The 13,904-nt window shown below is 41.1% G+C and overlaps 1 protein-coding gene across 2 annotated transcripts in view; it reads right to left on the bottom strand.

Annotated features, from left to right (window-relative positions):
- MYOF (myoferlin) overlaps window positions 1-13,904 on the bottom strand; it is a 190,043-nt gene that overhangs the window by 73,640 nt on the left and 102,499 nt on the right. For both annotated transcript variants that reach the window (XM_064269568.1, XM_064269569.1), the window contains exons 16-21: window positions 13,360-13,442; window positions 10,732-10,770; window positions 9,855-9,979; window positions 8,358-8,474; window positions 4,059-4,236; window positions 2,252-2,376 (exon numbers count right to left, since the gene is read on the bottom strand). In XM_064269568.1, the coding sequence (XP_064125638.1) occupies window positions 2,252-2,376; window positions 4,059-4,236; window positions 8,358-8,474; window positions 9,855-9,979; window positions 10,732-10,770; window positions 13,360-13,442 (667 nt within the window). The remainder of the gene's footprint in view (window positions 1-2,251; window positions 2,377-4,058; window positions 4,237-8,357; window positions 8,475-9,854; window positions 9,980-10,731; window positions 10,771-13,359; window positions 13,443-13,904) is intronic.

Genomic DNA, 13,904 nt, shown 5'->3' with positions numbered 1-13,904 from the left:
CTGGCCTGTACTTTCAAGACTATCAAAGACATGAAAAGCAAAGAAAGACTGAGGAACTGTCCTTAACTGAAGGAGAATAAAAAAAAAAAAAAGAAAACCAACAACTAAATACGATGTGTGATTCTGGATTCCCTTCTGGACTGGGGACAAAAATAACTATAAAGGATGTTACCAGAAAAATTGACAAAATTTGAATCAGAACTGGGGTTATTATTATTATGGGGTGTCAACGTGAAGTTTCTTGCTTTGATAATTGCACTGTGATTATACAAGAGAAAGTCCTCATATACACTGGAAGACCTTATATACATTTTGGAAATGTACACTGTAGCATGTGGGGTAAATGGTGTTTGCAATTTACTCTCAAATGATTCTGAAAAAAAAAAAAACAACAATGAAATAGAATATATATATAAACACACATACATGTGTGTATGTGGATGTGTGCGTGTACGTGTGCGTGTGTGTGTGTGTGGAGAAAGAAGCAGAGACAGAGAGAGGCAGAAAGAGGAAGCAAATGAAAAAGCAAATGAGCAAAATGTGAACAACTGGTGAAACTGCGTAAAGAATAAACAAGAGTTCTTTGAGCAATTGCATCTGTTTTGTAAATTTAAAATTATATTAATGATAAAATGTTACCAAAAATTGAAAGAAAAAAAAACCCCTAAAGGTTGGAGTTAGTAATACTAAAACATTACTTCTTTTTTTTTTAAAAAAAAAAGTCATAAACCCCATCCAGATGCTGCTGCTCAGCCAGAGATGCCTCCCTACGTGTTCTCAGAAGGCGTCTTTCACTTTGTGGTCTACGTACGTGGTGCTTCCTGGAGTTGTGTATCAGGGGCTTTGGGCATGGCAGGAGCAGAGACTCAGTAAAAAGAGGCAATTACTGGGGAAAACAGGTATTCATATCGCTCTGCAATAGCTAGTAAGAATAGAGTTAGCTAGAGGAATTCCCTTTCTATCCTAGCTTTACAAGGGAAGCTCTCATAACAGACCTTCCTGTAACTCACTCATAGGGTCACCTGAATGATAACACACATGGATCGACGCCCACAGATGCTGCAAGCTTGAATGTCCATGCCCTTCTGTTCCTGCTATGAGTTATGGGCTTACCAAGAGCCAGCTGTGTTCATTCCCAAACCTGTGCGTGTTGTGTCTATTATTGTAATCCTGTAATCCTATTGAATATTATGTAAGCCAACGAAATATTAAGAACAGAAAAGAAATTATTTCTGTGAAAACTAAATCAAATGCTTTGGGAAGAGTCATAACGATGGCAGACACTTTTAAAAATGCTATTAAATTGGAGCAGTGCAAGCCTACAGTAAATGATTGTGCGTAAATCATAAAATCTAGGACGATGCCTGGAAGGGGACGTATGAAGCAATCTAAGTTCTGGCTCCACTTTAATGAAACCCAAACCGAAAATCATACAAGTTATGTGTTGTTTGCGCAACAAAGATAACATAGAACTTACATTAAAAAAAAAACCCTCGAAGTTCGTTAATAATTAATTTAAAAAGCAAAGAGAAGAAAAAGGTGGTGATCCTATATCAAGAGATGAGCAAATGAATATACACTTATGCATATATATTTTTCTTTACCCATCCTGTTTCAATTAACCCAACTAAGGCTTCCACTCTCCAGTCTTCATTAACTGAAGAGGTGTGCTTTTTGAGTGTAATCTGAAAGCAGAAAGGTTGAGCAGTGCCCACCATGAGAACCAAAGGCCCTGATCATGGAAAGCCACCATCTGTGCAGATTCACATGGAATTAGGGCAGCTTGGTCAGTGGGAAGGACTGAGGAGAAGAACCAGGATGAAAAGAACTAAAGAATCCCCAAGACGTTATTAGAAGAGAGTTGTGACTAAATTTCACCAACCCCCCAGAGGAGAGGGACTGGTCATTAATACAATTATACCGTATATCCATTGCACTTTATTATAGGAACAACTACGCTTAAAAAAAAAAGTGCTAGAAGGTGGGTGTGGGGGCGAGCCGTCTTCTACCATGCAGGCAAGAATTACTCCTTGGTGATGGCAGAGCAACAAGGCAGAAAGAGCCTGGGACCCCAGCATGATGGAAACTCCAAACCAGCCTTGGACTGCCCACTTCAACTGTTACTAAAGAAACAGCTTTTCTCTTGTTTACCACTATATTTTGAAGTCTTGTGTTACAGTGGCCTAACCTGCATCCTAACTGATACATAATTCTCTCTGGTAAAAAGGAAGTGTAGAAAAGAGAAACTCACCAGCCGTTCTGCCATGACTAGGAGAGTGTTCACTGCATCCAGGCGGTGACTAATATCCTCCCAGTATGAAGTCAGGGTAACAACTGGCTTCGTGTGGGCCCAAGGCAAGTAATAATAGAAGTTCCCTGGTGTAGAACATCAGGGTCAGTGAACACTGGACATTTAAAATAAATGACACATTTACTAAAGAGTGGAGGCCTGGTGGCGCAGTGGTTAAGAGCTACAGCTACTAACCAAAAGGTCAGCAGTTCGAATCCCACAGCCGCTCCTTGGAAACCCTACTCTGTCCTCTAGGGTGGCTATGAGTCAAAATTGACTCGATGGCAATGGGTTTACCAAAGAGCTGTGCAATCTGTGCTGCTAATTAATCCAGATGCTTGGGGGGATGGTTAGGGTGGTTGGTTCTTCAATTTTATAAAATTACGCAATTGAGGGAGAGATAAAAAGTTCTTCTTCATTAGGCCTGCTTTGGAAAATCTCTCTCAAATACCCTAGTAAACTGAGCACAACAATCTTAGGATCTTTAGTGATTTGGGGTTATGCACCTGAACATCAATGATCATTACACAACCATTAAAAACCCAGTGCCATTGAGTTGATTCTGACTCATAACGACCCTATAGGACAGAGAAGAACTGCCCCATAGAGTTTCCAAGGAGCACCTGGTGGATTTGAACTACTGACCTCTTGGTTGGCAGCCACAGCACTTAACCACTATGCCACCAGGGTTTCTGATTGCACAACAGAGCAAAAGAAAATAGAGACCATAAAAGGTTAAGGAAATTAGATTGAATGCATTTGTCCCCGAAAATTCTTGTTCTAAATAAATATTTTTGTTGGAAATGGGGCGAGAAAAAAGAATTTTTGGCTCCTTAAAAGCCTTAGCTGGCTATCATAGGGTTTGGTATTACTTAGGCCCTTAATGTGATTAAAAATTAGCTGATGTTTTCTAGGGTATTTTAAAATGGCTTGTACAAAAAGTAGATAAAACTACAGGATATTTGGATCGGAATTCCTCTCTCTTCGCAAACCATTTGTCAATACCTTTATTAGGGTCTTCTCATATGCTACCTTCTATTATGATTCATCTTATGCACTATAAAGTCAGCTCCTTCAACACAGGAACTTTGTTCACCTTTGTTCAAATGCAGTTATTTAATCCTGGTCATAGTGCGGGTAATAGAGCAAAGACTTGATCTTCAAGTGCCCAAGCCTGAGTTCCACCCACTCCAGCTACTCAACATAAGAAAGATTTGGGACCTGGTAGGGCAGAGGTGGGCAGGAACAGGAGCTGTTTTGGGGAGCTCAGTGTTCAGCAGAGTGACTATCATGTGACAGGCAGAGTTGGTGTTAAAACTGGGCATGGGAGAGAGGCACTGGAGTTCAGCTCCTGGCAATGGGGTCTGCAACTTCTCAGGTTTGGCCGCTCTCAAAGATGCCTGAACTCCAACTGCACTCTCTTCCTCATTCAGCCTTTTCCTTTCCACTAATCATATGCTGGAGTCCCTGGGTGGTGCAAAAGGTTAACGTTCTCGGCTGCTGTTCTTGGAGGTTCAAGTTCACCCAGAAGTGCCTCAGAAGAAAGGTCTGATGATATGCTCCCCAAAAAATCAGCCATTGAAAACCCTATGGAGCACCGCTGTACTCACACAAGTGGGAGTCAAAGCTGACTCAATGGCAACTGGTTTTTGGCTAATCATATGCTGGGGGTAATATCTGTCAGGGGAGGAGGAAGGGCATGCTTCTTGCCCCAAGGTGCACCCTCTGTAAATGTACACAGGAGAGAAGAGTTTAGGGTCAGTCTTACCATCAAATATGGCACGGCTGTATTGGGTTGTTGATGCCAAAGGCTTACAGGTTGTGTCAAACTTGTTGCCATAGTTCCCAATGCTAACTTCAAACTGAATGGCTTCGCCAACATCTTGTAACATGGTGGCTGAATGGAACACAGCAGAGAGGCTGTACTTCCGCCTTCGCTGATATTTCTGTAAAGTATGGCAAACATAAGGCTCAGCTGTAACTCCTTTTGCTCTTATTTACATGTGGATTTATAGTAGATATAATTCTAAATCTAACAATTAGTCCTAAATTAAATACCAGTGAAGAACAGTCTTGAATCCAGCAGCTCCCCTTGTACTCATACAAGTGGGCAAATATAAAAGCACCATTGTGTTAATTGCAGCATTGAGTGAAATAGAGAAAAAAATGAAACAATACAAATATCTATCAATAGTCCATTGGTTAAACAAATTATGTTACTTCCATATAATGGAATGAAAGTTCATAAAACACTGAGGTAGATCCATATGCTCAAACATGGAAAGTAAGTTTATTTTTAAGTGGACCCATTAAATGTAATTTCTAATATTGGTATATACACGAAGAAAGTCTGGAAGACTATAAACCAAACTGTAAACAGTAATTATGTTGGGAAAGGTAGAGTGAGTATGGTGAACTTGCTAACTTATATATTTATTGTTTGAATACTTTAAACATTAATTTTCTAATTAGGAACAACAATAAGGATTTCTAATGTCATATTTTAAAATAATGAAATTAGGTGGACATTTCTTTGAAATAGGAACCAAATCTTTTTCCCTCTTCTCTGTTTCTCACTCTGTTTTATTACTAGTTTACTAAATGTACGCATGTGTATGAGGAAGTTGAAGACAGGCCCAGCAATGACCACGCTGAGTATCAATTCACCTGGCAGAAATGACCATGAGCCCTTCAGGCCTTCCCTCATGGGAAGGGCACATCAAGTCTCTTCAATTCACATCTTGCCCAAAACCCTCACTCAGCTGGCATCTCTCCTTCTTTCTGGACCACACCTCCACTGGTCTTCAGTTACTTTCCCTTCCTCAGTCAACCAGAGCTATGTAACGGTTTAAGTAGCTGTACTTCATTATGTCCTAGGTATTTTTATGCTTGCCATTTAATATTGTCCCCACCCAGAGTCTGCTCCAGAACACTCTTAGTAACCAGTTCCTCTGTCCACTAGCCCAGCCTGGGGATCAGACATCAGTGGCTACGACAGTGTAGACACGTTGGCTGTGTGTACCACTGGTGAACTTGTGAGACCCAGGAGTGATCACTCTCAAATTGCTTAAGAAATTTTTCACCATAATAAACTAAGTTTGAAAACCCTAAAGAAGGAGCTCCAAGCTTTGTAGTCCTTCAGTATGAGCTCTGGAGGCCACACTGGGATCAAACTCTGGCAAATGATGATTTTTTTGTTGTATTTATTTTCTTCTGTTACTACCTAGTTATTAAATTGTGTAACACAATCTAAGGAGGAAAGTGGTGGCACTTTTCACCTCTAGGATACTAATAAAAATTACTTGGTTCCTGTAGGATAGTTATTGTGATGGTTAAGACTGTGTGTCAGCTTGGCTGGGTCATGATTCTCAGGGTTTATATGTGATCATTCCCATGATGGGATCTGCTGTGAGTAGCCAGTCACCCCTCCCCCCTTCCCACTTCCCTTCTGCCCTCAGGGCACAAAGAGGACAATAAACACCATTTAGAGAAGTCTGGAGCTTCAGCTTTTGTTCCAGGCCCTTCCTGAGTAGCCTTGGGGCAAAACTGCCTACCACCTGGGAAAGCTAAAGAATGCAAATTATAGTGTTTAACATGGCTGGATGTTTCTTCGATTTTGTAGGGCCTTGGGGCTCTCTTTCTGATCATCAATCACCAGTTTCAGAAATAAATTTAGTGGGGGAGGATGATTTTGTCAAACAAAAATCATGAGCAGGTAAGCAGCTCATGAAGGTGCCATGGGCACACAAGACATAGGGTGTTAAAAAGGTCAGTGACAAGGAAACCGTGTGTGAAAGAAAATCTCCCAACTTGCCATCTTTGGTCTGTTTAGTAAAGACGGCTGATGGCTGGTGGAGCTGAAGGAAGAATCTGAATGGGTTGTTTCAGGTAATATTTACTGAGCACTGAATGTGGTGCAGACTAATGGGAGATCTCAAGGCAGTTCTGATTCAGCAAGGGAGAGAACGCAAGTTCATAAAATGCTCCCCAAATATGTTAGGTCACACACAAGGAGACTGGAAAGGAGGAGCAGGGAGCAGATGAGACAAAGAGTACGGTCTGTAGGTGGCCTAGCAGAGGTTCCAAAGCCAGCAGGTATTAGAACAATGGTGGGTTTGCCTCATTTGGTCATCTTCTTCTGCCTGCCTAACACCTACTGTTGAAGTGGCTAGGCTGAATCCTGCTGCATTTCTCTGAGGTTATCCTGACCAGGCCCATCTGGAGCAGCAGGTCCAAGCTCTAGAGAGATGGGTGAGCATCAGTTTGCCCTTTTGCTGCAGCCTCTTCATCTCTACCAGAAATTTCTGTTACTTGCATATGACTCAGAACATAAGGCTTTTTAAGTTGGGCGAGGGTCAGAACATGGGACCTTTGTAAGTTGGACAAGGGTCATGATCACATTCTATGTTGTCCATTTTCATTAAGCCTTGTTGGCAGGTAGTGTGGGTGGCACAAATCCGCACATCTCGCTTTCTCTCTTACCAGGGCTCCTGGGTGCTTGGAGTGTGGTTATCTTAGCTCCTCTCCAGCTTTTTAATGTTGCTGGGGTTTTTTGTTCTTAATTTCATTTTTGTTTTCATTAAATTGATGACATAAACTATTTTGCTGTCCGTGTTTAATTATTTGGAGCAGATAAAAATAACTGATTTGTATTCTATTACTGTTATAAATAAGATGTAGTTTATACTGTTGACATGTACTATAGGCAATATAGATGGTTGACTTGTTTTTTTTTTTTTTTTGCTTTTGTTTTTACTAAATCCATGACATAAGCATCTTTGCCTGTATGTGTTTAACTATTTGGAGCAGAGATAATCGATTTGTTTTGTGTTCCAGTTAGTACAGGGTTTTCCTTTATACTTTGTTGGGTCTCTTTCCCCGACTGCCATTGTGGTTGGAGCTGATGGAGAGCTGAGTACTGGCACAGGAGGCAGGCTGGAGGGAGATGGAAGGTGGATGGAAGGCCGACTGTGAGAGACCCAGGAAGCTGGCCTGAGCCACTGAGAGGTGCCCATTTCATTGTGTTTCCCTACTATTGTCCCAGATCTGGAAGTAAAAGCTTTCAAAAAATTGTAGTTTGGTCTCTGCTGTGGTGTGGGGAAATAAGAGCCTGTCCAAGCTTGGAATGGAGGAGTAAAGAAGAGAGCGGCAGCAGCCTGAGGAAGGTTGCGGGACGGGGATGATTTGCAATGCAGGAGGAGGTAGCCCTGTGCATTGGGACATCGGTGAGCTGGCTGTTCTTGTAAGCAATTTCGATTTGTGGAACATGCAAGCATCTTCCTGGGATTCTCAGAAATAGTTGGGGAGGTGAACTTGGAAATGTCCTAGGCTTCCTGTCTTCAGTGAGGAGTGGAAGCTCAGAGTTGTTTTAACATGGGCCTTCAGGTAAGTACAGCTTCACACTCTGGGAAGCCTGCGATACACCAGCTGCCTCTGAAAATGGAAATAATCAGTAGTGGCACCTGTACTAGTTGGGCTGACTCCTGTGAACACCTCCCTACGACCCCACAACCCCAGTTAGCAAACAGGCCATTTGATTTGGGGGTATGGCTGCTCTTGCCAGTTTCCAGTAGGGTATTAACACTTCAGAGAGTTCCCTGGGTGGCGCGAACAATTTGTGCTCGAGGTTGGAGGGTTGAACCCACCCAGAGATGCTGCAAAAGAAAGGCCTAGCAATCTGCTTCTGTGAAGATTACAGCAAAGAAAACCATATGGAGCTGCTCTACTCTGTAACACACGGGGTTAGCGTGTAGTCCGTAACACATGGGGTTAGCACGTACTCTGTAACACATGGGGTTAGCATGAGTTGTAATCGACTTGATGGCAGTAGGTTTTATTAACATCTCAAAGGATGAAGGAAGTCTCATCAGTCCATGGTGCTGTCATAGGTAGATCAAGAGGGTGTTGAAGGACACTTTTATGATTCAGGTCTCCAATTCTGCCAGGGCTGACCCTTTGGTCCCTGATGTCCCCTTCAGGCCTGCTTGCTCAAGTAGGCCAGTACCAGCCATTCCACCACCATGCATTATTTCACATCATGCATTATTTACATGCCAACAACATTTACCTCAACAACCAGCAGGTCATCGTTTGAAATGGGCTCAAGCTTTTTATCTGGTGGTGTTTTTTCAAGAAAAGTGCATAATTCAACCAAGATCCTGCCTCGGTAGGCAACCCCTTCCCCCTGAGAAGTAAAAGCACAGGATTATTCCTCTAGGCATGAACAACAGCAGTTAGAACTCTGTCCCTCTTAGAGCTAGTCCAGCTACAGAAAGTTTCTCCTTCCCATGGCCCTAACCTCCAAAAAGGAGCCCTATGACACAGCGGCTAAGTGCTTGGCTGCTAATCGAAAGGTTGGTGGTTCAAACCCACCAGCCACTCCATGGGAGGAAGATGTAGCAGTGTGCTTCCTTGAAGAGTACAACCATGAAACCTTATGGGGCAGTTCCACCCTGTCCTATAGGGTTGCTATGAGTTTGAATTGCCTTCATGGCAATAGGTAACCTCCAAAATGAATTAGTCAGCAACTTTCCCACCTGGATTCAGGTCTTTGGTATCTGAAAGAAGAGCCAGCAATTTCAGGAAGGATTCCTGGGATGTCAGGGCTGAATGGGATCTTAGCCATGGCCAATGTCAGGAGTTTTCAAGTCATGCTCTGAATCTGGAAGTTTTTAAGTCATGCTCTGAATCTGGAAGTTTCCAGATCATGCTCTGACTCTGGAAATTTTCAAGTTATGCTCTGAATCAGAGGCTGGAGGCGGAGGTGGAAGGGACTCTAGGACTCCCTCACCCTACTTCAGCTCTGCATTTTCTGTGCTAGCTTGGCTACTCTTCTCCTCAGAAGAGGGAGGCTGCCACGTTGGCAACCAGGACAACTCTCGCAGTAGCCAGGAAATAAAGGAGATAGATGATCTGGCTGAGCATGAGGATGAAGAGTGGATATTCCTCTTACTCTACCAAGTGGCTGCCACCATCCATTCTTCCCAGCTGTACTGCCAACAGAATCTTCTGGAGGGGAAAGGAGGGCTCCCACCTCCACAGCCCATCCTCCACCCTTCCCTCCCAGGGCTTTTTCTCTCTACCTCAGTCCCTTTCTTGGGCCTTGGGAGATAGCTAAAAGATATTACTTTGGCTTCTAATGTGGTGAAGTGAAGGGGAAGATCAGATCAGGGATAGTAAAGGGTTTCATCGGGCATATCGCCTCCAATTGTTTGTAAATTCCTGGAACATGGTGTTGAAAATAATTTCCAGGTAGCACTGCGGTTTGTTAGGAAAGAGTGCCAGCATTGATTACCGATGTCTACCATAAGTCAGGAGTGGGGCAGAATGGTCACACTGTGTATTTGCCATCACCAAATTAGATGATTCCCAGAATCCTTTCCTATGCTTGCACCCTAAGACTTGAGGAGCCAAGACTTCTATCCTTCAACACTATATCAGTCATCTGGTAGGTCTATATTGGGGCAGTGGATGTCCCTTAAATATGAACCTTAATTATAACCATTATAAGAAGGACTTACCTTAATCAGTGCTTATTAATAACAACTTTAACTAAGAAACTAACCTTTCCAGTATTTAGCTCATCATAAGGGTCTGGGAATCCCGTGTATTCTCTGGGGCTTCCATAAAGGTTCAGATAACAAGGTCCAAATGTTGGAACAAAGCCCACCTCTGTTTCTCCTGTATTTGCTGAGATATAAGCATTATTATTAGATTTGGGGCTTTTTAACATTCAATCTACTGAAATAAATGTTAGCTATTAGTTGGCTAGGTGAGACTGTTTGAGTTAGTTGTATTAGTGCAAATTATAAGCACTTGTGAAACGAGCCAGATGTCTTTTTTCTTATTGCCATAAAATAGTAAATAAAAAAAATGGTAGGGTTATAATCTTACAAAAAGAGAACACTATTCAAATAAAAAAATAATAAGGCTTTCAAGTGGATTTTCACATTTTTATATTCATAATTGGCATTGTATTAAACGTGTCATTGGCAATTGGGGAGCCAATTGGGAGATGAAGACCTTAGGGTGCAAAGTGGAAAGCATTCAGTATCTTTCAACCTAGAGATCAATGTTGAAAGTGGGGGAAAGTTATTTATTTCAGAACAACTGACCTACTGCCCCATATATCTGCTTACTGAACATAAACAACAATAACAAACGTGCTATATCTCGCAAATAATTATTTACAATGAAGCTGAATTTAGGAGAAACATGAAACATAAAGGAAAGCCTGAGTAGCATGTTTGACTTAAGCTGAGCCATGCAGGACAACCATACAACATTCATGCAAAAACTATTACTCCAGCAAAACTATTTTTGAGACAGCCAAATGTAAAATTAAAACTAAAAAGGTTCTAAAAGTAACCAATTGATATGTTCTTAATAGGACAACAGCAGATAGGAAGATCTAGTAGACAGCAAAATTACAAAGCATAAACCTGTGTATGATGTAGCCCCAGCTCCCGAAGATGAGAAATCTACATAGTAAAAATATGATTGGTTAAACAAGAGAAACACCAGCATTATATAAGAGACACTGAAAAAGTTAATCAAATCCAATGCTTGGTAAGTGGTTTAGCAACACCAGAGAGATACCAAATTCAGGCCCAAATCAAATGACCCTTTTGTAATTTTTTGTGTGTTTAATTGTGCTTTAGGTGAAAGTTTACAGCTTGAGTTAATTTCTCATACAAAATTTACACACACATTGTTATGTGATCCTATTTGCAATTCCTACAATGTGACACCACACTTCCCCTTTCCACCTTGGGATTTCCCCTGTATCCATTCAACCAGCTCCTACCCTTTTCTGCCTTCTCATCCCACCTCTGGATAGAAGCCACCCATTTAGTCTCATGTATCTACTTGAACTAAGAAGCACACTCTTCACATGTATTATATTACGTTTTATAGTCCAGTCTAATCTTTGAAGAGTTGGCTTTGAGAATGGTCTTGGTTCTGGGCTAACAGAGAATCCAGGGCCCCTTCTGTAATTTATACGAGTCTCACCAGTTAAATGCAAAATGACTCAAAACTCTGTGACAACAGGCAGGACCATCACACATGAACTAACCTGATCTCTCCAGCACTGAGGCAGCAAGGCATCGGGGCAGAGTTAACTTCACACGGCCAGAGGCCTGGTGAAGCTACCAACACCGTTTTTAATAAAGTGTTTACTTTTCTTATGTCTGACTTAGTTGGGAACAAGACCAGAAAATCTAATATAATCTGAGGCTGTATAAACAAAGGCCTTGAAGCACCGGTGGCGTGGTGGTTAAGAGCTTAGCTGCTAACCAAAAGGTCAGCAGTTTGAACCTACCAGCTGCTCCTTGGAAACCTTATGGGACAGCTCTACTCTGTCCTACAGGGTCGCTGTGAGTCAGAACCAACTCAACAGCAAGGAGTTGGGTTTGTTTTTATAGTTCACTGTATATTGTTTGATTCAAAGTACGGTTTGATTCTTTGGTGGGGATGACAGCTGCTCATTGCTATCTTGGAAACTCTGTAACAGGCTGTCTTCACTGCCTGCAATGAGAGAAGGCCTCGCAAACAGGAGCTGAAACTATTTGTAAGAGTTTTTAGTTCTTGATGTTACTACCATACCACTAAGAAAAATGTTTATACCACCATTTCTTGAATACTTACCTTTAGGTATTATTTGATGACTTCTTGCTATGATAAATGGATTTAATTCATTTTACCCCCTCCATACACTTTTAGCATGATTTTTAATTCCCGTATTGTTTACCTTTATGATTTAATCTATAGTTTTTATATCTGGATTTCTTATTTATAAGAAGAGGCTATTGGCATGCCTAACTTTCCCCTCCACTCCTCTTCTTCCTTCAGCTTCTAATCTTTATCTTCTGTACTTTTACATTGTCATGGGTAATGACATTTACGTTCTGTTCCGAGCTTTGGCTCTAAGTTTTAATAAAAAATATAAAAATGAGAAGTATCATTTACATTACATAAAATCGTTCTCTGCAGAGAAAAGGAAAGGTGATCACATTTCCCTCATCGCAGCTCCAGTGATATGGTCCCTATGCCCATCAGCAAGGAATGTTCAGATGGCATCTCTTTCTTACCTTCTTTCCATTTGCTTAAAATAATGCCACACGTGACTTTATATTTGGACTTAGTCTTCTTTGTTCAGTCCTTTGTTTTTCTTGGAATTTCTAATTGACTTTCTTTTTTTCTTCTTGACAGAGCAAATCAGTATCTTCTCTAATATGTTCCAGGTTCTTATTCCGGCTGTCTATTGCTCGGGTTAACAACGTTTTTTTTAAAAAGCCTATCATGTCCTCTCTTAAACAAGACAGGGTGAGAAGCCTTGAGTTTCTCAAAACAAAAATTATATCCCAAATTCTCTCACTTTATTCAATATGTTTAATCTGTTGGCAGTTACAAAAAATTTTTATTGTTATTTTTGTTTTGCTAATACATAAATGAGCTGCTGATATTAATGTCTTAACATTAAATTTTTAATCTTGTCATCTTTACTCCTCCCCTTCATTCTTTGTAACAATTGCTGGCATATGTACAGAACCATAATGCCAGGTATAGGTGAGCAGCTCTTAGTATGAGAAACAACAGAAAGAAAAGTGTATTACTTATCAACGAACGTTAGCATGAAAATGAAATACACATCATTTCAGGGAGCGGAGATCACTTGGGTCATTGCCATCTGACCTCATTTTTTTCTGCCAAAAGAGTCAGTTGAGAAGGAAACATTATTTTATATTTGGGTGAATTTATGTAAATGCCACTCTAAAAAATACAGTGCTAGCACTCTATATTGACTCTCAAAAAATGATATAACAGCTATTAGCAAAAAAGTTTTGGGATTTGACCAAGAAAATCCAGACTGTGACACTGTTGGTGGCCTTGATCATTATTAATTAATTGTTTTGCTGGCCGTAGCCAGAACATCACTGAAACGATTCACTAGGTTCCTCACATTTTGCTTTTAAGAAATGAAGTCCACTGCCAGGTAGCTACCCCAGTTCATTCTGTCTCCAGAAGTCCTGGGCCCTGTTTTATTCTAGCTCTGCTCAGAGACTCACCTTCTACTTCCCCACCAGAGGCAGCAATCTTAGAAAGGTGTAGATACGTTGTTCCAACTACATCATTTTTGGTAAGACGGTCCCTGTGTAAAAGAACAAGTTAAGGCCTGTGCCTATGGAAATGTATCTTCATTTTTAGCAATAAAAAGATAAAGCTAGAAAAGACCCTGGACCTCAGAAATCATTCTGTTCAGTAGGTCTCAAGCTTTAGTGTACTTAAGAGTCACACAGAAACCCCCATCCTCATCTCTTGCCCAAGCTTTTGATTCAATAAGCCTGGGGTAAGGACCACAGTCCGCATTTTCAACAAATATATCCCAATTGATTCTGATGCAGTGGTCCTCCAACCACATCTTGAGGAATGTTGGTCTACTTAGGCAACTCATTTTACAGGTGAAGAAATTGAGACACAGAGAGGTCAAGTAATTTGCCTCTGGCCACACTCAATACCATTATCATAAAATGAATAAGTCAATTATAGCCACATTATGTGAGATAATCACATATAAAATACAAACTTATTTTGTATGTATTTATATGTTACA

Source organism: Loxodonta africana, chromosome 16 (genome assembly GCF_030014295.1).
Source record: "Loxodonta africana isolate mLoxAfr1 chromosome 16, mLoxAfr1.hap2, whole genome shotgun sequence".
Lineage (NCBI taxonomy): Eukaryota > Metazoa > Chordata > Mammalia > Proboscidea > Elephantidae > Loxodonta > Loxodonta africana.
The sequence above is the reverse complement of the archived record's forward strand: the minus strand, read 5'-3'. Positions and strand labels throughout refer to the sequence as shown.